Genomic DNA, 25,792 nt, shown 5'->3' with positions numbered 1-25,792 from the left:
AAATGTCTGGATAAAAAGGGCAGTCTTCACTTTCCTCCTAAAGGGTAGGAGAGAGGGAGCCATGTGGGTATTGGCAGAGAGCAAGTTCCACAGCCCGGGGGCAACAACTGAGAAGTCCCCATTCTGTGTGCTCGATTTTATTTTGATAAAAATAAAAATTTGATAAATAAAAATAAATGGGCCTCAACAGGTGTCAGCACATGGAGCAGAGCCCCTCCCCCCAGCCGATCTAGTACGGTGGGTAGATTCAGTAGGAGCAGACGGTCCTTAAGGTTCCATCTGCTCCTAGCTGAGTTGTAGTTGAAGAAATTCAGGCTGGCCACCCCACAGCTTTGGGGCAGGCATCCTGTTGTGTGCCTCTGTTTTCGGGATGCAGCAGAAAAAACCGAGAGATACTGCCTTGCCTTTGGATGGTGGATCTCCCCCCCCACCCCACATTAATTAGAGTTTCCTCCTGACCTGAAGCATGGTAAGCCTGCCCACTGAGACGCTATTGAAATCATAGCTATTCATTAGGCAGTGTGGGAGTCTAAGGAGGGTTGAGAGCTTGCAGTAGTGAATTTGGACCAATTGGAGGTGTCCAGCAGCTATGCAAACCTTACTTTCCAATGGATAAATTATTCTGTGCTGGTCCCCCTCCTCCTCCAGCAGTGATGGAGTCAAGAACATGTGAATGTTTATCTCTTGTTTTACAAATTGTAACAGCTAATGAGAAGCAATTTGCAAAACTAATTATTTTAATTGCTGAATCTCTGCTATTTAAAGCTAGTGGAAAACATCCACATCTAAGGCTTTCCTTTGTCTTTGTTTACCCCCCCCCCTCCCAATTATACTTAACACTTGACTGATTCACTTACTGATGATCTGTTTTCTGTGCTGCCAAAGAACATAGACTGGTAGATGTTTAAAGTAAAAATGAATTATAATTCTTAAGTTGAGTAATACATTGGTTATAACATGTACTATATAGTGATAACCAGTTAATTCTTACTTCTCAGAAGAATGCATTGTCATAATCCTTTCCTGTGGCAGATAGGTGAAGAAGGTATACATCTGTTACTTTGATTGTGTTTACCGAGGGAAAAACTGAGATATTAAAGGGTGGGGGGAATGCCTGAAGTGATGTGAAGCGTGTGTACAGGCTAAATTTGGGAATAAGGAATTTCAAACTGAAAAGCCTGTTAGGCCTTTGGCACTAGTATACATCTCTTGTCACAAATGAAGCATTACAAACATTGAACGGTTCCTTTTTAAAACTTGGATTTTTAATACATAGAAATAGTTGTACAGAGCTACATATTACAACATAATTACCAAACATTTTAAAATTACAAGTTACACATGAATAAACCAAAGACATCCAAACAGCGGGAGAAAACAAACAGACCTTCATTTGTAACTTGTAACCGTAATTTTCAAATTAATAGCTGTGAGTCTTTCAGATCCTCTGTGACGGTTATTACAAATTTAGGACTTTCTAATTAATCCAAAACAGTCTGTTTTGTATAAAATGAATATAATAGGTTAATTTTAAGACCTTGGGTGGCATCAGAAGGTGCTGTTGGCAGAAGCTCCTTGTTCATGGAGGGAGAGTTCTGCTTGTGCAAGAATGGAATTCTCCTCCCGTTAATGCAGGCGTTACTTTGGTCTGCAGATGCTGCTGGACTACAACTCCCATCATCCCCAGCCACAATGCCCAAAGGCCAACCTTGTTAGCTTTCCCCCCATTGTTTTTTCACATTGTAGTCACCATTTTTGAAATGGCAGTTTAAGAAAATGCTATCAAGTTAAAAAATATTGCCTTGTTCTACAGGCAGTTGTACTGAAGATGTGAATAGCAGAATGAATTCAGCCAATGAAGACTTCATTAGGAATCCAGGCATCAATTCAGATCTCTCATCAAAAAGCCAAATACCCAAGTATCAAGGTGAGATGTGGAACTCTCAGCATATTTCATTTTGCTGTGTTAAATTGCACCTGACTTCGAGAATGTGCACTTTTCACACTTGATCCATACTTGCTTTTGTGAAAAGCTTGAACAGTTGAAGTTGTAATGTGGCTGGAGGTGTCTCCTACACTTTAGGCAATGGCAAACCACCCACAGTGCCCTGCTATTATCCCATTGGGTCCTAATTCCAAATTCAGGGGTGTGTGCATTAAGAGACTGCATGATTTCCCAGAAGCAAGTAAGTAACAGAATGAGGTCAGAATGGTATCCTGAATCACGACATACAGAATTTATCTGGACAAGCAGATCACTACGTTATGAAAGTGTTCTTGGACTGTGCCACTTCAGATTGCAGGTGTAGGATCCAATATTTGAATGCTCCCTCATATCAAAAGATTCCATGTGCATAGAAGAATAAGGTACCATGCAGAAGGATCCTATTCTAGCATTCACCTTAACACACTGTTTTTCTAATGTGTGCCCTCCCTCCACCAAATAGGGTAGCATTCAAGCATGCAATTCCCCTTCAGCCTGCAGTAGCACAGCACAGGTACACTTTTGCCATGTGATCGGCCGTGTGTGTCTAGTGAACCTCCTAAGTCTTCATTTTAAAAGGGATTAATTTTGGAAAATCACCCAAACTGAGTAGCCACTTAGCTAACTGATTCCTGAATGGTCCACATCTGAGTTTTATTCTTACTCATTTCTATCATGGCTTTCAGCATGTGCTTTACAATTCTTATCCGATGAATTTCTTCATTCACTCTACTTAGTATCACAGCAGTGTTGCTTAAAGCTGTGCCAAGGCTGTCCTGAGTAACAGCAAACATGTTGCCTGATCTGGCTGTCCGGATTTTGAATTGGTTTAGTGGCTACTGCTGCATGAAAGAATCAGCCACTCTTCAAAACCTAACTTTTGGCTTGGTTGGCTGCTGCAAGGGGATACCAGGGAAGTTAGGACTTTACTTTTGCCACCTGCCACAGGCTAAAACCAAACCAAAACAAAATATAGTCCTCTTGTTAAAAGTAGGTTAGTTTTTGTGACAATAGAAGCTTTTGCTATGTGTGTGTGTGACAATGATAGCCTTCATTAGATGTGAGCACGTTTATGTGGCAAATGGAATAGCAGCCTTAACCTGCCCATGCTTATATGTTGCAGACATAAATGCAGTGCAGAGCCAGTGCCCAAGATCTAACAGTTCAAGTCACGGCAATATTCAGCTGCTACATTCTTCAGATGTTCTGCTTCACAATCTACCTTACGACTTGGGACAAGATTCAGAAAATGGAGGCACTGAAGAAAACATTGTTTATCTCTAATCTCTCCTCCTCTGCTACCAGTGGCACAATTGGATAGCTTTTCTAATTGTTCATAAATAGTTGTTTTTTGCTTTGAGGATTTAGTGTTTAATACAAAATGCAGTTTTCCATATCAATACTATACGCATTAAGTTATTTATAAAACATGCCTGTAACATGTACATTATCACACACACACACTACATGAAAAATGCTCTACAAAGAATATCTGAAATAGCTGGGCATTAAAATCAGCAATAGCTAGGATGTGTGTGATGAGATTGCCGCTAGGGATGTGCAAGCTGGCTGTGAGACTGGCTCATTTAGAATCCAGATTGGATTCGAACTAACCCGGCCCTGTCCGGGCTCAACCAAACCGGGTCCAGTCCCATCAATGAACCGGGCTGAACTGGTTTGCAGGCTGGCTGAAGAGGTATACTTGTAAAAGGGTATACACCCCCGAGCCGGCCCTTGAGCTGGTTCTTCGAACCAAGAGTTGGTCTGGTTTGAACTCAGACTGCTATCCTCCTTTGGGAGGCTAGTCCAGTTCAAACTCGGACTGCTTGAACCGGGCTGGCTCAATGTCGAGCCCGACTCAAAGCATGCCGGCTCACACATCCCTAAGTGCCACCATGGCACTACTATGGAACTGTGGGTGGGGACAGAGCTGCATCTCAGTAGTAGAACATCTGCTTTGCATGAGAAGGTCTCAGATTAAATCCCTGGCATTTCCAAGTAGGGCTAGGAAAGACGCCTGTCTGAAACCTTGAAGATCTGCTACTAAAGTATACAATATTGAGTTAAATGGACCAATTGTCTCACCCAGTGTAAGGCAGCTTGTTATGTAACATTGTTCTTTCAAGTTTAGACAGTGTATGCTTCATATAGCCAGCATTACATGTATAGGAGTATAAGAAATTTTATAATGCAAGTCACCAATTTCTTAATACCAGTGATACTGAACATGGAGGAACAAGTGTGAAAAGCTCAACTCTGGAGTATATTGTACCACTACCTGCTGCTTATTACCTTCACTTCTCTTTGCCTTTTTAGGCATCAGTTCAGCTATGCCCTAGTCACACCATGTCCACATCAAGTTATATTGCACCTTTCCTAGGTTTCATGACTATAGCATATACCATGGAATCAGCACCTTGGCACACACCATCCTTCTCTGAGGACTTTGTGATGCACAAAGCTTAGAGGAGCTCCATGCTGCTATTGCAGCATAATGGTCTTTCCAAGTTCCTACATCATCTTTTACCTTTGGGTGAGGGAAGCGCACCTGGAATATTTCCCAAATAACATTAGCTAAGAACTCTTTGGATCTCATTCTGGCCTCTTTAAATGATGACACATTATCGCTCAAGAAGAAGAAGTCAGGCCTTCTGCCAAATTCTAGTTAGATTAACAGTCTGTTCCCACACTCAGCATTTTGCCCTGGAGCCCAGTATGGCCCCAAGTTGGTTTCAAAAACTGAGGCACTTCAGGAAACAGATCAATCAATCAATCAATCAATCAATCAACTTTATTACGGTCAAAGACCAGCATACAGGAAACAGATCTCTATTTAGGCATTCTAGCCTCACCAGGCTAGGTTCTCTTCATGTTAATGCTTATCTATAAAGGTAAAGTGTGCTGTTGAGTCGATTTCGACTCCTGGTGCCCACAGAGCCCTTTTTTTTCTTTGGTAGAATACAGGAGGGGTTTACCATTGCCTCCTCCCGTACAGTGTGAGATGATGCCTTTTGGCATCTTCCTATATTGCTGCTGCCCAATATAGTACCAGCGGGGATTCGAACCAGCAACCTTCTGCTTGTTAGTCAAGCATTTCCCCCGCTGCACCACTTAAGGTGCTTATCCATAGTGACTGTTTATGTCACAAATTCAGTCTCCTATAGCATGTATATAACTTGCTTTTCAAAATGCTTTAGGTCAGTTTTATGATGTAAATTTTGCTTGGCTACAGCAAGTGCCTTTTCTTATCATAGCATCACATGGATATCTGCGATATAAAAGAAAGGAGGAATGGGAGAAAAATGTAGAATGTAATTTTTTTTTGTAGTCTAGCCAAAATTCACTGCTTTCCCACATGCATCATGTCTACCAATCAATGTGTTTGTTTCAAAACACTGAGAGCTTTGATGTATTGTAGAGTAAAAAATCAGGGGTGTTGTTTTCTTTTGTATTGTATACTTTTTGAATTTAATAAATATTCTATATCTGCAAAGATGCATCTTCATTGTTCTTAATATTCAGCAAATGTGATACACTAGCCCATTGCTACGTCCACTGTTGCAGTTACAAGCATGGCAGTGGTTTGACCTCTGTGTTGCTGCATATTGCATTTCCTGCCCTAGTGCCCTTTACAGATCTAAAATCACATTGTTTCTTTAGGAGCAGTTACTATGTATAACCTGCTTTGCTCATAACATTGAATGTGTTTGGTATATTACATTTAGAAGTACTATATCACTATCAGCAGTTTCTGCTTCATCTGATGCTTCATTTTTATGATCTTAATTTTCAATTCATTTTATCAACTCACTACCTTTTCACATGTTCCTTTATTTCTTGATCTGGTATATTTCTAAACAGTTTCTTTCACATGCTGTAGAAGGTGGAGGAATCCGAAGCAAGCAAGAAGCTTTGGGAGAGAAAAAGGCCAGAACACCTTTCCTTATACGAATATATCTGAACACATTTTCTTAAATATTTTATTCATAATTCCAAAAGAAACTTTCACAATCCAACTTTTTTTCAGTGTTCCCCATTTTTGGGGGGAAAACAAAAAATGTCCTGGGGGTGGGGACGGACAGAATGTTTTGTTTCCAGGTTTCTTCTGGGCCTTTGCATCTCTAGGCAGGACTCCATGCAGTGCAAATGCTGCCACATCATGCCTGCATATGAGCTTAAAGTAGCCATGCCAGCCAATAATAACGGAGCCTATTCAGTCTGCTGTAGGGTTTTGTGCAGTCAACAGTTGCATCAGGTCAGCACATGGCCCGTCCCCTCTCCTACCACTCCATGCTGCTAATGGATTTTCTTATGTCTGTCAACCAAACGGCATTATTGCATGCTTTTTTGTGTTAAAAATCAGCCATGTCCAGATCATCATGGGACCCTGTCCAGATCACCATGGGAGGAAAGAAAAGCTTTCGGTCTTTCACCTCAGTGTGGATTGTGCCCACTTTTTGCCCCAGGAGAAGAGTTTTCAAAGGTGCTAGTAAGAGTTCTTCCAGGGCAAATAGCAACCATGGGCAGGGCGGCCCTTTCATGAGGTGAGGTGAGGTGAGGTGAGGTGAGGTGGTTGCCTCAGGTGGCAGATTATTGGGGCACCATCTAGGCAGCAAAATGCCTATGTACTCAAGCTCCACCCCTCTCTCAGCCTGACTGACAGGCTCAGTGCCGAGGGCAATGCTGGCTGATGCTCAGCATCAGCACTATCCTTGTTGTCAAGCCTGTCAATCAGGCTGAGAGAGAGTGGGCTGAGTCTGAGCATCTAGCCAGCCAGTCACATGGAGAGGAAGAGGCAGGGTCAAGTCATGGGTATGCTGTGGAGCCCTGGCCATGAGGCTCCGGAGGATAGGAGGAGGAAGGAAGATACAGCATAGGATTAGGAGTTTGGGGTATGTGTCTCTTGTGGGTTTTTTTTTTTGCCTTATTCCAGGACAGACTCATTTAGTTTTTATTTTATTTCCTTCCAACTTTGGCAAGATTTACTTCTGGGGAGTCACAGTTCTTGGCAGCTTACATGGTGTACCTAAGCTGATGCTCTGAGATAGAAGGGGTGCCCTTGTTAAAAGAGGTGGAAAACCCCTGAGTTAGTACAGAAGTACAGATTAGTGGAAAGGGCAATGGGCTGATACACAAAATACCCTATCCTTCCTATCTATCTATCTATCTATCTATCTATCTATCTATCTATCTATCTATCTATCTATCTATCATCTCTGGGCAGTTTACAATGACAAAACAAGTTAAAACACAGAAAATAAAAATCTTAAAACAATCTAAAACCACAGTCAGATTAAAAAGCATGGGTGAAGAGATAAGTGCTTTTAAAAAGTTGTCAGTGGTTTGTGTAAAATATGGTTTGTGTACGCCAGCACCACAAAGCCATGTAGTGTCAGTGGCCTCATTCTGAATGGTGCCAAGAGTACATAATTTCTGCTTAAAGAGGTACAGTGTGCCCTGCAAGCCTTTCTTCTGCATTGTCCTATGACAATGGACCATACTGACAGGAGCTCTGGACTCTGTTACCGTTCTTTTGACTCTGATGTTATCAGCATAGCACACCCCTGGTTACCGTACCTTCAAAGATCTTCAGACCTGTATCACGAAGTATTTTCTGTTTGGCTCTCCCATTTCTTCACAGTATAAATAGCCCCATCAGGACAGACATTGCTTCTATATTTAAGATACTTTAACAGGAGAAAGAATGTTTAAAACATAGGCCAATGTGCTGAAGCTAGGAGATCTTTAAACCAATATGCTTTCTGTAACTCTATCCATCATTTAGACATTCTTAATGTTTAGTTGAATTAAACATGAGCTTTCAGAAAATCATTGAGAATCTGCTGGTTGGGTATAACAGAGTAGCATTCCTTTGTTCCATCCCCTCCATCCCCACCACCCTGGTTATTGTAGCAGAAAACTGCCTCAATGTACAGCCAGGATATACTGATGCAATCCCCGATGCATGGTCAAAAGGTGCTATATCAGACCTGCCTCTACACCAGGTGTGATGCCTATGGGCATGGGGAGTAGGGCACAAGAACGCATTCTTGTGCCCTATCCCTTATCCAGCAGTGGGGCCACTCTTGGGCTTTCTTACACCAGCACACATGCCAAGCTAGAAGCCTCCTCTCCAGGGCAGCTCTCAGTCAAAGGGGATCTGATAGTGGAAGCAGCAATGATGAGGGGAAAGGTAGGGAGCACTGAATTCAGAACTCGCTCCCAGTTCCACAGGGCCCTCAGCAACCTCCAGCTGCCCTCAGTGGACTTCCTTCTACTTAGGTCGGCCCTGAGCCAGTGGCTGTTACCACCACACAAAAACGGTGGGATCAGTAGTGGCTGCAACTGAGGACCCTGGCTGCTCAACAGCTGCCCAAAGGTGCTGCCCCTGCTTTAATTAAATCCGCAAGCCCCATCCCTTCTGACTCCCTCCCATTTTGGCCACATCATGGCTCCCTGGTAGACGTTGAAATGCAGTCGCTAAGGGGACCATCACAAAAGGTGAGGAGTGCAAGGAATCATTCAAGGAGTGAGGGGCAGGGTCCCAAGGGGCAATGGGATCACACAGGCAATAAAGTGGTTCACACAACCATTTTACCAGGAGAGGAGGGGGGCTGACAGGGAATCAGGCTCCTACCTGCCTCCCCGCAGATGATCTGGAGGCTTCCCCTTACTCTGCGCTTGCATGCCTGCACAAGCAGCAGGTTGGTGAGCTGATTTCTGGGGAAGGAAGTCCTCTGGAATCCCACAATGCACCACACGAGGGTTCCCCCCGCTGCTGGGCACTCCTCATGCCTGGCTCTATGGATGCTTGGGCCACAGGCACTTTTAGCCGGGTAGAAAACCCGGGCTGCCCAGCAGAGGAGTGCCAAGATCAGTCCCAAACCTGGCACTCCACATGTCTAGGTCTACCTGAGTAGGGCTATGCTAGCCCGGTAGACCTGGTCATGTGAATGCCCTTAATGGCTGACAGCCAGATTAACACTGCACTAGTGCAAGAAGGTTGCACTAGCTAGCTTCAGTAAGTCCCAATTTAGTGAAACTAGCTAGTGCAACTTCCTTGCAGTAGTGCAGTGTTAATGCTTGAGTTCCAAGCTAATGTTGCACTGAATCTGATGCAACAAGGTTGTTGGGGGTTGTAATTTTTATCCCTCAGTTAATTAGCAGAGCACTAAAGAAGCTACCCACTCCAGTTACAGAGTAGTTGCAGAGTTTAGTTGTTGCCGCTATTTATAGAAGACACGTGGAGATTCTTGTAGAACTAAATAGTAAGTATTTATTAATGAAGTACACCTTTGGATAGGAAAGACCTAACCCTAATCTATAGAATTACATAATGAATAGGTAAGGGGAGGGAGAGATGTTTCCATCTGCTCTCTAAGAGGAAAGGAAGGGATTCTGACTCAGCACAGGAAATACCTGTAGAGTCATATCAGGGGTCATATAGTAGAGACAGGTAGAACAGCTAGGGAGACCCTCACTCACTATCTCTACTCTCAGTGCCCCTAGTGGTCATTAGGATAGTTGGTGCAAAAGGTCAATGCACTGGAAGTCCATCTCCAACATAGGTGTGCTTGTGCAACCTGTGGTGTGCCTCCTGCTGTGAAACCTCTTCCTCAGTCCACAGATGTTGCAGGGAATGATGCCAAGCAACCCACTATCCTTGCCACACACGTGCAATGCTTGTGCAAATGGACCAAGTGTGCAAGAGACTGAGCATTTCTGAGCATTTGCTCAGTTTCGTGACCTTCTTACCTGAGTGTATCTCTGTTCATTGCACTAGTGCTGCATTAATCTGGATGCCACCCAATACTGGGGAATGACAAAAGGCTTGTTAGGACCAAAGGGTGGGAGATAAGTCAGTGGATGGAGGTGGTGGTGAATTGCCAAAAAGGGAATTGCGTGTATGTGTTCTGGCTGTGTGAGACTGAGTGCTGGCTGTGTGAGCTTTAACACCTGGATAGGTCCTACAATCTTCTTTGAAATGTGTATAATAAAGCAACATAAGATTAATGCTGCTGTCTTTCACAACTGTGGCCATTCTTTGCATGGAAAAGAGAGAGATCTCTCCCACTGAATTTCATTGAGATGGAATATCTTTTGAGCAATGGGATGATGTGTTGGGAGCTCCAAGGGCTAGAACTGCCCAGATCCCTGTGTGCATGGGTGTCTGCAGGGCTGTTTGTGGGAGGGAGCAAAGTCTGCAAACCTATACCCACTTTTCTGGAAGTAAGCCCCCTTGAATTCAATGGGATTAGCTCAGTCCAGGGGGGCAACTGCCCACTCTTGCTCCCCTCAGAAGCTCTTGCCTGTTTGTGGTGCATCACTACCAGGGCTAAAGTCTGAAGCATCTCCCTGATTACCAAAGGGCAGGGCACTGGACCAGCTCTGCCAGCCTAGGCTGATTACTGACTTTCCTCAACAGGAAGTGCTATAAAGGCTTCCTGTTTTGTCTGAAAGCTTGCTTGGGCAAAGATAGTCTTTCCTGAGTCTGTCTTGGTGGTTTGATTCCCAGCTTGGGCTCCTGGCCTCCTAGGACTCAGGCATGATGTGATGTAACTGGAGAATAGCATTCATGCAACAATTTACTAAGGGTGGGGGGAGACAAAGAAGATAGACTAAATGGTAACTCCACACCGTTGTGGATTTGTATATTTTTGACAGAAAGATAATGTGTCTTTTCATGAGTCTCCAATTGCCTTGAGAGAACAGCTTCCTGTAAATCTTTATTAAGTTCCCTGGAATTCCAGGGAGAATTGCCGGCCTCCTGAATTTTTAAAGAAATTCCAAACCACTTCTTCGCTGCAATCACTTGACAATACAACGTCCTCCTACTACAGGAAGCAGCAGCATGAAATAGGCTAAGGGGTATTATTACAGTAATTACCAGACTGATACTTGAGTCCCTGAAGGACAAATTGATGACCTTTTCCATCTGGAATGCTCATCCTGGTTCCAGCTGGAGACAGTCCTAAGTGTATTGTACTAATAGGTTTCAATTAATTTGTCCGTTGTAATTACCCACCTGTAAATGCACTGTGGAATATCAGTGGACTGTCCCAACTTTAGCTACTTTTATGCATTACAAAATTAGTCCTCTATTTCTATCTACTGGTATAAGCATTCAGATATATGAGAATAATAGTGTGATCAGATATTAAAAGCTGGGCAAATATATTACACAGCTATTCTTTATTTACTGATTGGCAGCAGTTTCCATACATCACCAATACAGGCCAATGCAGGTTACACACTCAGCCAGTTTGGAGACATTTGAAAACACCTTTTATTAAGTCTACAGAACATATTGGTGATAACTGCTATTTGGGTTCTGTGATGTAGCACCAGTATTAATATCCTGCCCATATCATGGCACTGACACAGCAATTCCTGGACTGGCAAAGGAATCAGATCTTTACGCAGGGCTGCATAACTTCAGCCCTCCAAATGTTTTGGACTACAACTTCCATCATCCCCCGTCACAGTGGCCAATGGTCAGGGAGTTGTAGACCTGCAACTTGTTGTGCAGTTCTGCCTTATCCAGATGAGTGTAAAATAGCAGTGCACAAAACAAGCCCCAGAAATGGCCAGAGAGGAGGTGTGTCAGACTGGGATGGGATAGGACCGGAAGTGATTTATGTGCCATTCCGCAGGCCTTCTAGCCAATAAGGGGCCAGCTAGATTGGCACCATCTTACAAACCCGATAAGCAACTAAAATGAGTTTGCAGATATGAGTGTCTCACATAGGATGCTGTGGTGGTTCTGTCAGTGCTGCACTCTGGCCCTTGCCTGATACACACATTTATAAGACTAAGAGATGTAAGATCTACATTATATACTTAAGATCACTGGTCCGTTGTCATACACACAACACTTTAAAAACATTTTTGAGCGTTTTCTCCTGTTATTTTTACTATGTATCACTGTGGGAAAGAAAGGGGGAAATACCATTTGTCAAATGACTGCAGAAGTAGATACTATACTCATAGAACAACATATAAGAATGTAAACCTCTTTGTTTTAGGTGGAAGCATTTTATTGTTTAGCACACTTTAAGCACCCTGTTGAATTCATAATCACATTATGCCTGTGGACTGTGTCTGTCTTTTCTCACGCATGCTTACAGATGTATTGGAAACTTTCTTTTACAATAATGATCATGAGTGTAGAGTTCAGGGTGAGAATTGTTGCAGATTAATCCACCAGAGGACAGAATACCTGTTGTTTTCTTACTGTAAGCTTTTTGTCTTCATCAGCAGAATGAAATAATTGATGAGCTACCATTATACTTATCTTCATTTAAATCCATCCATCCATCCATCCATCCTATCTAGATACAGACATATCGACATATGGATATACGTATGAAATTAGATCATCACTCTGGTCATTGCCAAGTTGGAAGGCTACAGGAATTGATGGAATAGTTTACTGGGTCCTTCTGACCTGACTGATAAGTCCTTACACGTTCATTCAGTCCACTTACATACAGGTTGTTCTTGACCATTTATGCCATTGTGCTTAAGCTATCAGACCCAACATAGACAATGGATTCTTTTGAGATCCACCGGAATTTCCTTCCTCAGGAAGAATGAGCAGCCAGTATTTTGCCTCAGGGCACATTTTGGGCTATAAGTGGCCCTGGTTTCATGAACCATTTTTGGAAAGGCTGTATAGAAATAAAATAAAATAAAATAAAATAAAATAAAATAAAATAAAATAGTATGCTTCATTTGGTCTCTAAACCTTGGAGTCACCCGCTGTTTGGGAGATTGACCTGACAACAGCCATAACACCAAGCCATGTCTTGCTCTTTGCGCCATTCCCACTCTCAGCCTCCAGATCAGTCTATTTGCCCAACACACCTCACCGCCAAGAGAAGCTGGCTACATGAGAACAGACACCTTTTGGATTTACCTCTGCTGCCTAACTCCTGAATTGCATTAGGTTCTCTGCTGCTGCTTCCTGGTTTCCGGTCTGTTCCTGAGGAAAGAGGCCCATGAGGATCCAATCACCACTAAATGGAAGGACGAAGTTGTATGATAACCACTGCACCCCTTGGGGCTCTCTCTAGCCCTGCTCTTTTCTAAATCCAAAAATCCTGTTTCTTTAAAATGCTGCCTTCTTTTCTTGAACCAGCCTGGAGTTCATTTAATTCAGACACCAAGCTAAATTGCCTCTTTGCAAGCTACCTGGTTAACCTTTGTAACATATTTTAGTAATCAACTTAATCAACCCCTTTCTCCACTGTGCCCCTAAATCCTTCAATAAACCGATTGTATTAGTGGACCTCAACTTACTGTGTCAGTTCATTTCCCTGGGACCAGAACTTTGCACAAATGTATTCTGACACAGGACTGCTCCATTCTAGCTCAATAATTCCCCTCCACAAGCCTGAACACATTTACGGGTGTGTCGCCAATCACCCCGGAGCAGTTCCATGACACTATGTATCTATAAATAAAAATATCACCTGTTCATGCATATATATTTTTAAAATCTGCTTGCAGCAGCTCTGAGGCACAGCATTGCAGAAGTGTAACACCAGACCTTTATATTTATGTCAGAGATTATGCCTAAAATGATTCATGCCTCCAATATCCCTTGGACCAATTCTTTCAGAAAGATGTTTCCTCCAAACAAAGCTGACATCCTGATTAACAAAGTGGGCAGACTTTCAGAGTCTGTGCGGGCTCGCAAGGCGCCCTTGGACAATTCCCCACCATATGCATCCTGCTGAACAAGAGTCGCTGGAGTTCCAAAGACTCCCTGTGCTCCAGAAGGGCTCTGCAAGATTGGAAACGTGTTGCCGATCCTTATTTAAAGAACAGATTTGCCCTATTCATAGAATGCATCGGATCGGCAATCTGGCAAGTACTCGTGCTTTTGTGTCATGTATGTCTTTTGCAGTTCCCACTGAAAGTCAGTCAAATTTTCACACTTGTTATAAGCCTCTGAAAGTGACAGCATGCCAACACTCTTCGAAGAGGCTTTTCCCTTGAACATTTCAGTCTCATGTAGCCTGCTCATGAAATGCTCTCCAACAGATGTCAAGCAAATAGAGCCCTAAACTTCCTGTTATTTAGGGACATTTGCAACTTACCAAATTAAAGGTGTCTGAAAATGGCCAAACATGATAATTTTTTTTTGCCATCTCTTAACTCTCTAATATAATTTTATTTCCAACTCCTTTTTTCTATAGATCATTTGGTGCCAAAATAATGACAAAGGTGCAGGGGTGTATCTAAGATGGGGCAGACAGGGCGCGTGCCCCGGGTGCCACTCGAAGGGGGGCGCCATTTTTTAAAATTAAAAAATTTAAAAAATGGCCACTGAAAACAAAATGGCCACCGCACATGCTCAAATGGCCTCTGTGAGGCCCAAGGCCATGCCAGGCATCGCAGAGGCCATTTGAGCATGCATGGTGGCCATTTTGTTTTCAGCGACCATTTTTTAAAAAAAGAATTTATTAATGGCCACCACACATGCTCAAAATGGTCCCCTAGAGGTCAGAGGGGGAGGGGGAATCTTTGCAGACCCCCCACCCCACCCCACGGCCTTTAGGAAGCCCCTTGAAGGGGCTACAGGTTAATTTTTTTTAAAAAAAAAATTAATATAAGTCACTGTACACATATTCAGATTAGCACTATGTACAGAGAATCAGGGCTTGTGAATACTGAGCTGAAGCTTATGAGCTAGGATTGTATTCATTTGCTCTTACTTTGCTTCTTGTGATAAGTGAGTTAAATGTGATGTCTTAATAATATGGCTATTAATGGTGAGTTTGTTTTTGAATCAGTGTGAAATCCTTAGTATTAAGGCCCACTGGGAGCTTCTTGCTCTCTTTCTCTCATTTTAACTGTCTTTCTGAAATACTAGACAATATTCCAAGCAGTGACACAGTTTACTCTGCATAGCCTTTAATTATTTTAGAGTATCTGGGAAAAGTCAAATTCTCCATTTATTTTAAAAACTTGTGTAATAGTGATGCTACAATGTATCGTAGAGAATTAGATAGGCACTTCTGTTTAGTTTCTCAGTTACACCTCCACATAGTATTTGGGTATTTCATGAGCCCCAGCATACTGAAATTTGTAGTTTCCCCGCATTTTTTGGTCTGGCTATGTCCACTGCTAAATAGTTTTTGAAATATTAAAAGATTAACGAGCTTGACTTGTATTTTTCAGTTGATATTATGGTAAAGTTATCTGAAAGATGGGTGTCAAATGTTTGGACAGGGGGCGCAATTTCAGTGCTTACCCTAGGCACTATTTTCCCTAGATACACCTCTGCACAGGTAAGCAGGAAAACAAAACCTATGGATCCCAGCATTTTGAAAAATTGAGATCTGAATCCAAATTTTGGATTTGGTTTTGACCTGGGACCATTTTGGACTAATCCACACAATTTAAAACTTACATGAACAAGTTATAACAGCACCTACCAGCTTACAATATGCAGGCACGGTTTTGTTTTGTTGGGCAGGGGGAACACACCCCACTGAAACCATCTGAGTTGAGGACATAATTGACAATAGGCTGTACTAGGACTGTACAAATCAAATGCTACATACTATATACATAGTCCAAATACTGTGGATTATACTCTCTGGATACAGACATGGATAGATGGAAGGGTGAGTTTCCTCTGCTGTGAAGAGCAGCGATTTCAAGGAAAGATGGCAAGAATAAAACATATCTCATTCATCTTTCTTTTTCACATCAAGAAAACAAAAAACCCAAAACCCAGAGGGTTTCACTCACGCCCATATTTGGAATGGGAAGGAATTTTTCCCCAGGTTAGAAATGAATTTGTTCTGTTTGGGGCATTCTTTAGCTCATTCTTTAGTCTTCTTCTCCAAGACACCTTGTGGCAATGTTCCCCATGACTAGCTTCTGCTCTCTACTTCTGTCACAGTGCATTGTTAGTGTCTGAGAGTTAACCAGGGGAGAAAGGGAATGATGTGTGAGTAATCCTACCTTATTGCTGGGGAAGTAGACTTGATGATATCTTGGTCCCTCCTGACCTTGTGATATAATCTCTGAGGCTTTGCCGGCTTCCTGCAAATTTTTATCCATTCTAATTTCATTATACTCCCCAGAATTGCATTTTTGAGAGAGAATCAACTTGTCATAGGGAAAAGGGGCAGTGCACTAACTTGGTTTTAAAGATGGTGCTGAGCAGCAAGTAACCTGAACATAGGAAGTGGCCATATTCTGAGTCAGACCATTGATCCATCTAGTTCAGTACTGTCTACACAGACTGGCAGCAGCTTCTCCATGGTTATAGGCAGGAGTCTCTCTGAGCCCTTTCTTGGAAATGCTAGGGAGGGAACTTGGAACCTTCTGCATGCAAATACTCTTCCCACAGTGGCCCCATCCCTTAAGGGGAATATCTTCCATTGATCACATGCAGTCTCCCATTCAAATACAAACCAGGGCACACTATGCTTAGCAAAGGGGACAATTCATTCTTTCTGCCACATGACCAGCTCTCCTCCCCTAGACCAGTGCTCCTCCCCTGAATTACATGTCATCATGCAGCACCATGATGTCACCACCCAGCACCTGTTTGCAGGGAAACACAGAACATTCTGTTAGAAAAGATGGTGGAGAAAACCATAAGCTCTTCCTCCTCCACGGGAGTCCCTCTGCATCACAGGAGACAGTTACTGAATGCTTGAATCTTACTTGAATCCAAGACTAGGTTCCCCCCACATTTTTTGATATTAGAAATTAGGAGGTCGTCTTAACTTCAGAGTCCTGTTCCTTTTGCGTAAATGCAGGTACAGCCTGTATTTAACTTCTTTTTTAAGGGGGTCATCTTAAATTCAGAGTTGTCTTCGATTTGGGGTAAATACAGTATGTACTTTTTATTAACTCAACAGAAGCTCAGGGCATTGTCCAGGGGCAAAATAAGTCCTTGGATGCATATACTGGAACAATGCATTTTGCGGCAGCCTTATTCTATCCACTTACGACTACCTTGAGGAATATTCAATGGATCCATACAGAGCGTCCCAGTTTCTGAAGTGAGTTAGTGCCTGCCATGCAAAATTAAAGTTCCTTGTGAAATTTCAAAGTGGGGCAAAAAGATCTAGCTTGGACGTACTAACAGCACGCGAGTTGTTTAATCTTCAAAGCGAGCTTTACCTTGAAAGTTCCATAATCCAGACGGTAAATATTGTTTTGCATACTTCAAAAGGGAAAAAATAATTAGATTATCCCAGAGCCAAGATTAACATTGAATTTGTACATACCTTTTGGAGTAGTAATTTTGTCTTAGTACAATGGGAAAATAACATTCTTTTCAAGTTCAGGGACACACTGTACTTCTATAATGAAAAAAATATGATTAAATATGGAGCAAGACAGAGAGACCTCTCTTTCTCTTAATGTGAACAAGTGCCAGATTCCCAGGAACCAGTGTACTTTTCATCATGGTGTCCTCTGTCAAGCTCATCTTTGACCTCTTCTGTAGTTTATTACAGCACCAGAACATAATCTTTTGTGATCTTTGAGCTGACAGAAGGTTTGCATTGATTTATCTTAATTATACTGGCTGACATCCTGACTAAGCCTAACTTCAAAACTGCACTCTTGCACAAAAGTCTCCTGCAAAGCCTATAAGGCATGCCCCAGGTTGTGCACCTTGTTGTGCAAGCACAAACTTGTTTGCACTGGCACAACACTGGGCTGGAACACAAGCTCCAAAACTAGCACAACTACTAGCTCTCAGAGCAGCCTTGCATTAATGCAAATTCTTTGTGCAAGCGAAGCATTAGGAAGTTGGCCATTGAATGGATTTGCCTTGACACAATATACACCTTTTATGCTACAATCATAAACACACTTACTAGGGAGTGAAATTCATTGAGCTCAATTGGACTTGTAAATAAATATGCATAAGATTGTTCTCCTCATAGTAACAGCATGACCAGAAATGAGTAAAATATTAGAACCTTATGTGCTGGAGGTAAGGGGATCTATTTGAAAAAAACCAGTTTATTACAAGCTGGGGCTTCCTGCACCCCACCACTGCTTCTGATTTGGAATTAATTTTTTTTAAAGGATAACTTAGTGCTTTTTCACTAGAAATTCAAAAATGATTCTGATTTTTAAAAATCTGAATTGGCAAGAACTCTAGCCCTGTCACACTGGACATCATACTGTATGTACATGAGGAATCTCTGAGCCTGGACATTTTTCTGCCTGGAAGTCTCTCCAGAGCCAACCTGGAGGTCTCTCTACAGCCCTTCATGATCCCTGCTAACTTGGCAAAGAGGCACCTTTTAACGTGGTGATTCTCTTTATTTAGCAGGGGGAGAGTAACTGGCCCTATCCACCCCCAGCACAATACCTTCAGTGACTGTTGCTGGTGTCTATCTTATGTTTCTTTTAGATTGTGAGCCCTTTGGGAGACAGGGATCCATCTTATTTATTTATTATTTCTCTGTGTAAACCTCCCTGAACCATTTTTGGAAGGGCGGTATAGAAATCAAATAAATAATAATGATAAAGTAATGATGATGATGATTGGACAGGATCTTTCCACCACCACTCCACACTTTCCAGTAAATACTAGTGGCAAGATGGCAGACAGTGGACAATGCCCCCATCCAGTTCAAGAAGATTACAGGCTTCAGAGAAGCTTTTGATACTCCTGCACATGTGAAGTGCACCAGAATCACCTGGACATCATAGGAGCATAATTCCCAGGATACCCAGGTGCCTTGGACACACTATACATGTGGGGGGCAGTTTATTGCTAATGGTAGCAAAAAGGTGTGAGGTTTTTGGCTTGAATGAATACTATTAATAAGTGCCTTTTTGTGTGTGACTTGAAAGTCATATTGGCCACATTCACATGTAACACGAAATCACAGTTAAACGGGGCAGAGGTTGGCACTCCATTCTGTCCGAATGCATGCAATTGTGGTTTTGAGGAGACAATACAGAGCCCTGAGGTACACCATACAAAAGTTCAGATTTTGAAGAACAGCAGTCTCCAAGTGACACCATCTGGAAGCTGCCTGAGAGGTAGGAGCGGAACCACTGCAAAGCAGTTCCTTCCACTCCCAACCCCCCTCAGATGCTCCAGAAGGATACTATGGTCAATAGTATCGAAAACAGCTGAGAGGTCCAAAAGGACCAACAGAGTCACACTTCCTCTGTCAATTCCCAGTTGGAGATCATCCATCAGGCCAACCAAGGCAGTCTCCACACCACTGCCTGCCTGAAAGCCAGTCTGAAATGGGTCTAGATAATCAGTTTCCTCCAAGATTGTCTGGGAAGCCAGGAAGCCACCACCCTCTCAATTACCTTGCCCAGCCACAGAAGGTTAGAGACAGGCCTGTAGTTGCTCAACTCTGAGGGATCCAAGGTAGGCTTCTTCAGAAGCGGTCTAATAATTGCCTCCTTAAGACAAAGAGGCATCCTGCCTTCCCTCAGAGACACATTTATAATCTCTTCAAGGCCTTCTACAACAACTCTTCTGCCAGATAATATTAGCCATGTAGTGCAAGGGTCAAGAGAAACAGGTGGTAAGCCGCACAATTCCAATCAGCTTGTCTACATCCTCAGGAGTCACAAACTAGAACTGATCCAACCTAATCACACAAGAGGAGTTACTGGACACCTCCACATCAGACACTGAAGTAATTGTGGAGATGGAGACTAAGCTGGCCTGAATAGGAGAGATTTTCCCTCACAAAGAATTCGTTAAACACATCACAGCAGGTGACTGATGCTTCCAGATTCTTATTCAAGGGAGGAAGGGCACATACTAGCCCTCTCAGAACCCTGAACATCTCTGTTGGACGTGAACTTGCGGATGCAATATGGGCAGAAAAGAATTGCTTCTTTGCCGCCTGTATTGTCTGAGCATAGGTCTTCAAATGAGCTCTTTGTTGCAATCTGTTGGATTCGAGCCGAGTCTTTCTCCACTTGCACTCCAGTCATCTCTTGCTGCTTCAGCCCCCGTTGTTCTTCCATATACCAAGGGGCCAGTTTTGAAGTGGGTTGGAGAGGACGCCGCCTCCTCCCCCCGCCCGGCTTCGGCGGCGCAGCTCCGCCGCCGCCTTGGCCGCGCTGCATCCTCTGGCCGAGGCGGCGGCTTCGCCTCCGCCTTGGCCGGTCTCCCTCTTCCCCGCATTCCCAGCTTCTTCGGGGCGGCCGCTTCTGGCCGCCCAAGATGGCCACCGGATGTTTAACATCTACATGAAACCGCTGGGAGAGATCATCAGGAGATTTGGTGCAGGGTGCTTTCAGTATGCTGATGACACCCCAATCTATTTCTCGGTCAGCATCATCAGGAGAGGGCATAACCTTCCTAAATGCCTGCCTGGAGGCGGTGATGGGCTGGATGAGGCATAACAAACTGAGACTGACTCCAGATAAGACGGAGGTGCTCATTATGCGTGGTCGAAACTTGAGAGACAATTTTGATCTACCTGTTCTGGATGGGGTCACACTTCCTCCAGAAGGAACAGGTACGCAGTCTAGGGGGGCTTCTGGATCCAAGCCTTTCAGCCTAACCTACTTCACAGGGTTGTTGTGAGGAGAAACTTAAGTATGTAGTACACCGCTCTGGGCTCCTTGGAGGAAGAGCGGGATATAAAAATGTTTTTTAAAAGAGAGAGAGAGAGAGAGAAATGACAGTTTGAGGCGGTATAAAAATGTATTGATAGAAAGAAGATGATTTAATAGAAACATTGCTGCAGCAACACTACCAGTCCAAAATTCTTCCACCACAGCATCTCATTTCTATTAAGTGGGCAGATAAATTATACTAAGTGGGCAGATTTACATGACACATTGTTTGCATAATGGGTATCTCTTGTTTCTGGAAAAGCATCTCTGTCTGCACTGGGCAGGGCAGAAGGCAATTACTTAGAACTACATGTGGGGAATAATGATAGTTCTCAATAAAGCAGCCCCACTGGCATATGACTGAAGCCGTTCTGAGTTACTTTCTGCAAAACCAGAACCATAAAATAGGTAAAATGAGTTACTTTTAAATTGAACTACTTCTGTTGTTCTGATGCTAAAATATGCATTTATAGCAGCTTCGTTGTGCCAGGCTCCTGAAATGTGTAGATCTTTTGATCCCCACAACTTCCTGCCTCTTCAGATTCCTAAAATTTAAAAGTCTGCATGAGCTATGTGATCCCATTCAGTCCAAAACGATGAGGGTGATTCAAGGTGAGGTACCATCTGTGACTAAGAATTCAAAAGGTCTTATGAAAATCAATGCCTCTTTTATGACTAGCTTTACAGCTCCACATAGTAATTGCTGCAATTCAGGGCACACTTCTGAAAATGATGATGATGATGATGATGATCCTCCCCCCCCCACCCCCCACCTAAGAATATTATTTAGAAATCCACAAAAGACGGGATATTTTAAAGGCAAAAAGGTGCCTTGAAAGAGCGAATGCCTGCTTTTATGTTCTTCAAGTGGGAATGCCGTTCTGCATGATAATGAAGTAATATCTAAAATAAGGTCACTGGTACCGAGGAATCATTCTGTTACTATCAACCCTGGAATTATGGAGCTAATACAGAAATATTTCTATAATGACTATAATTTAAATAAATATGTGGTGTAAGGTTTGCTATTGAATATTTCAAGTCAGCGTAGTCTGTTAAGCATTGTTGCTATGGTGACAGTGTGGAGGTTGAATTAATTAAGACCTGAACAGATGTTGTGAAGTATGTAGTGTCATTTGTGCTTTCTGTTTGTAATTAGTGTATGTATGCAAAAGTGTGTGTGTGTGTGTGTGTGTGTGTGTGTGAGAGAGAGAGAGAGAGAGAGAGAGAGAGAGAGAGAGAGAGAGAGATGAAACCCGTACATCCATTAATGCACTTTGAGGTTAAAAAAAAGCAGCCAATTAATTAATGAGTTGAAATCCATACAACTCATCAAGATATAAGCATCCTTCTTCTCAGACTCACAGATATGTATCAAACCCTGAAGAGCTCCAAACTAGGTTTCCATATCAAGTTTCAACGAAAAGATTAAAATAGGTTATTTATCTCCTGCTTCTGTTTATCTGGAACAGCTGGACATTCAAAAGCTGGGGATTCATAATATGAGCGTTGAAGTCAAATGGAAAAAATGAATGTTGTGCTGGAAAAGTGATGGCACCTGATTAGAATTAAACCAATTTTGTTTGTTTGTTTGATTTCTATACCACCCTTCCAAAATATATATCCTCTCTAATAAAACGCTTGGTGTCCATCCGTGGACGGACACCAAGCGTGTGTCCGTGCCTCCCTGGCGCATGCGCAGAACAGGGCAAGGGAGACACGACGGCTGGCACCCGGTGGCCATCTTGGGCGGCCAGAAGCGGCCGCCCCGAAGAAGCTGGGAATGCGGGGAAGAGGGAGACCGGCCAAGGCGGAGGCGAAGCCGCCGCCTCGGCCAGAGGATGCAGCGCGGCCAAGGCGGCGGCGGAGCTGTGCCGCCGAAGCCGGGCGGGGGGAGGAGGCGGCGGGGGAAGCCGGCCGAGGTGGCGGCGGAGCCGCCGTCGAGGCCTGGCGCCGCCGCCGCAGCCAGGCGGCTGCAAGTCCTTGGGGCCCTTGGGGCGAGTGCCTTGGGGCGAGTGCCGGGGAGACATGCCGGCGGGGGCGGGGCGGACCGGACCGGCAGCGGCGCCCCCAGAGTCCGCCCGGCCGCCGCCACCGCCCACTCTCCCGCCCTCCCAGCTGCCCAAATACTCCTTCCCCCCTCCCCCTCCCAAATGATTAAGGGCCAAAATGGCCCAGAAGAATGCCTCCGTGGCCGCCGCCATGGCCGCCAACCGCCCTCCCAGCTGGCCGAGACTTCCTTACCCGAAGCAGCCCACGACAGTCGGGCGATCTAAAATCCATTTTTTTGCGAAAAAGAGAGGAGCTCCCGAACAGAGCTCCTCTCTGTGCTAAGCCAATGCCCAAACTGCTGCTATGGACGCAAAGGACGCCTATTGCGTCCTTTGTGTCCATAGCAGCAGTTTGGGCATTGGCTTAGCACAGAGAGGAGCTCTGTTCGGGAGCTCCTCTCTTTTTCGCAAAAAAATGGATTTTAGATCGCCCGACTGTCGCGGGCTGCTTCGGGTAAGGAAGTCTCGGCCAGCTGGGAGGGCGAGGGGGGGGGGAACTCTCCCCTACTAGCGCCCGTTATCGCAACGGGCCTGAAAACACTAGTATGTGTGTATATATATATATATATATATATATATATATATATATATATATATATATATATAATTGCTTAGGGCAGTTTGCACAGAGAAATAACAAATAAATAAGATGGATCTGGAACATGAACAGCTCCTCCAGCCAGCCAGGGGAGCTGTAGATACCATGTTTAGTGGGTTGGAACTTGGTGGGTTATCTGCTGGTCGGGATTATTTTCTACAGTGGTACATATGCTAGTAACCTCCAGACTTGACTACTGCAGCACACTCTACATGGGGCTGCCTTTGTACGTAGTCCGGAAACTGAAGTTGGTATTATGAATGCGGTGGCCAGGTTGGTCTTTGGGTCATCTCGGAGAGACTATATTATTCTTATACTAAAAGAGCCACACTGGCTACCGATACATTTCCAGGCAAAATACAAGGTGCTGGTTATAACCTATAAAGCCTTAAACAGCATAGGCCCTGCATATTTAAGAGAACCTCTTCTTCTCTTTCAGCCCCCCCCCCCACCAGTTGAGATCATCTGGAGAGATTCATCTGCAGTTGCCACCGGCTTGTCTGGTGGCTACTCAAGGACGGACCTTCTCTGTTCCTGCCCTGAGGCTTTGGAATGTGCTCCCTGCTGAGAGAAGAGCCTCCCCATCTCTGATGACTTTTAAGAAGGCAGTTAAGACACATTTGTTCTCCTAGACTTTTAATTAGACTTAGTTTTCAACATTGTGTTAACATTATTTTAATGTTTTTAATTGTTTAATTTTGTTTTATTGTGAACTGTTTTATTGTGAACCACCCAGAGACATAAGTTTTGGGCGGTATATACATATGTTAAATAATTAATCATGTTCTCTGTTTCAACGCATGTGATTTCCTGACTCATTACCAAGTAATAGTTGTCCCTCTTCCTTTTACCCTGCATTACTATGTTGCACAGTATTGTTTATTGAAGTGTTTTTGAAATAGAAGTGAAGTATTCTAAAGAACAGCCACCTAATGGCGCAGCAGGGAAGTAACTTGCTTAGAGAGCAAGAGGTTGTTGGTTCAAATCCCCACTGTTATGTTTCCCAGGCTATGGGAAACACCTATCATTTATTTATTCATTCATTCATTCATTCATTCATTTTCTATACTGCCCTTCAAAAAATGGCTCAGGGCAGTTTGCAGAGAGAAATAATAAATAAATAAGATGGGTCCCTGTCCCCAAAGGGCTCACAATCTAAATCGGGCAGCAGCAATATAGGAAGATGCTGAAAGTCATCATCTCAGACTGTGCGGGAGGAGGCAATGGTAAACCCCTCCTGTATTCTACCAAAGAAAACCACAGGGCTCTGTGGTCATCAGGAGTCAACACCGACTTGATGGCACAACTTTACTTTATTCTAAAGAAACTCTTAGTTCTGTGTGACTAGCTAATTTGTTAAGTTTGCTAACATTTTGAATATCTAAAATAAGGTCGCTTGTACCAAGGAATCATTCTGTTACCATCAACTCTCCAATCATGGAGCTAATACAGAAATATGGCTAGCTGATTTAGGTTTGCTAACTTTTTGAATATTGTGAGCTCATCATGTCAACCTTGAGTTTTCTGAAAATGCGCCCCCTCAACAATGTGTACAAATCGCAGCTCAATTTCAGTTAGTATGGATGATACAGAAGTGGGGGTGGGAGAAAATGGACCCCTCTCTCTTGAAGCTGATTACAAACTAACACAATAAAAATGTATGTTAAATGCAGGATCTTCTATTAAGTGCTTGCCATATCTGGGGCTGTGATGGAATTTCTTCCAAGATCAGCCTGGCTAATGATTGAGGATATTTTTATTTTGCCTTGTTTTGGTTTTGCTTTCCAGTGTGATCTATGATTTGAATAGTGTGCTTGGTTCATCCTGTATTGCAAGAGCGATCACAACAGATTATTCTCACTTAGAAAGCAAAGAGCCTTTTGAGACCTTCTGGGACCTGAGCAACTGCCCAGTGATACCTGCTCCCGATGCCAGCCCTGGTTACCAGGTTGTGCTTGATTGGAAATGGAGTAATTCGTTTGGCAGAATACCTTCTTTCCATATCTATGTGTACCTTTACAACAACTTTCTAATATAAATCATTATTATTTGGAGTACACTTCTGCCACAAAGGACATTTTTATGAGTGGTCATTCAATATGTAGAACCAGTGAGTTAACCAGACATTCAAGTACTCCTAAGGCATAATCACACCTGAAAATCTGTCTCTGAGGCTGAGGGACATATTTTCAGGCAGCTGCAGAAGGAAGAGGGGATCATTTCCTGTCTCTGTGTGCCCTGCTGCAGCCTTAGATGGAATGCAACTCTGTTGCACGGGTGCTTTGTTTGATCAGTGTTGGATAATTCTTGTCCAATATTGGCCAACAAGGCACAGGAAATGATCTTTCTTTCCTTCTGCAGCTGCCTGTGACATGTCCCCGGGCCCCAGGGACATATTTTTGGGTGGCACAGGCTGCTGCGGAAGGAAGGGGAGATCACTCCGCCCCCATTGGCCAGCACAGCCTTAATCTATAATGCAACACAGCTGCATGCTTGCTTCGTTAATCAAGATGGCCACTATTATTGTTGTTGGTATTTATATACTGCGTTTCAGCTGAAGGTTCTCCA

At 43.5% G+C, this 25,792-nt stretch overlaps 1 protein-coding gene across 5 annotated transcripts in view; it reads left to right on the top strand.

Moving 5' to 3' along the window:
- Positions 1-5,477, top strand: part of ARHGEF28 (Rho guanine nucleotide exchange factor 28) — a 246,277-nt gene extending 240,800 nt beyond the window's left edge. For all 5 annotated transcript variants that reach the window (XM_053291271.1, XM_053291270.1, XM_053291268.1 and 2 more), the window contains 2 exons: positions 1,814-1,927; positions 3,108-5,477. In XM_053291271.1, coding sequence (XP_053147246.1) covers positions 1,814-1,927; positions 3,108-3,268 — 275 coding nt within the window. In that variant the 3' untranslated portion in view covers positions 3,269-5,477. The remainder of the gene's footprint in view (positions 1-1,813; positions 1,928-3,107) is intronic.
- Positions 5,478-25,792: the final 20,315 nt, after the last annotated feature.

The sequence above is a fragment of the Hemicordylus capensis genome, chromosome 2 (assembly GCF_027244095.1).
Source record: "Hemicordylus capensis ecotype Gifberg chromosome 2, rHemCap1.1.pri, whole genome shotgun sequence".
In the NCBI taxonomy this organism is placed as follows: Eukaryota; Metazoa; Chordata; class Lepidosauria; order Squamata; family Cordylidae; genus Hemicordylus; species Hemicordylus capensis.
Note: the sequence above shows the minus strand (reverse complement) of the source record. Positions and strands in the feature narration are given on the sequence as shown.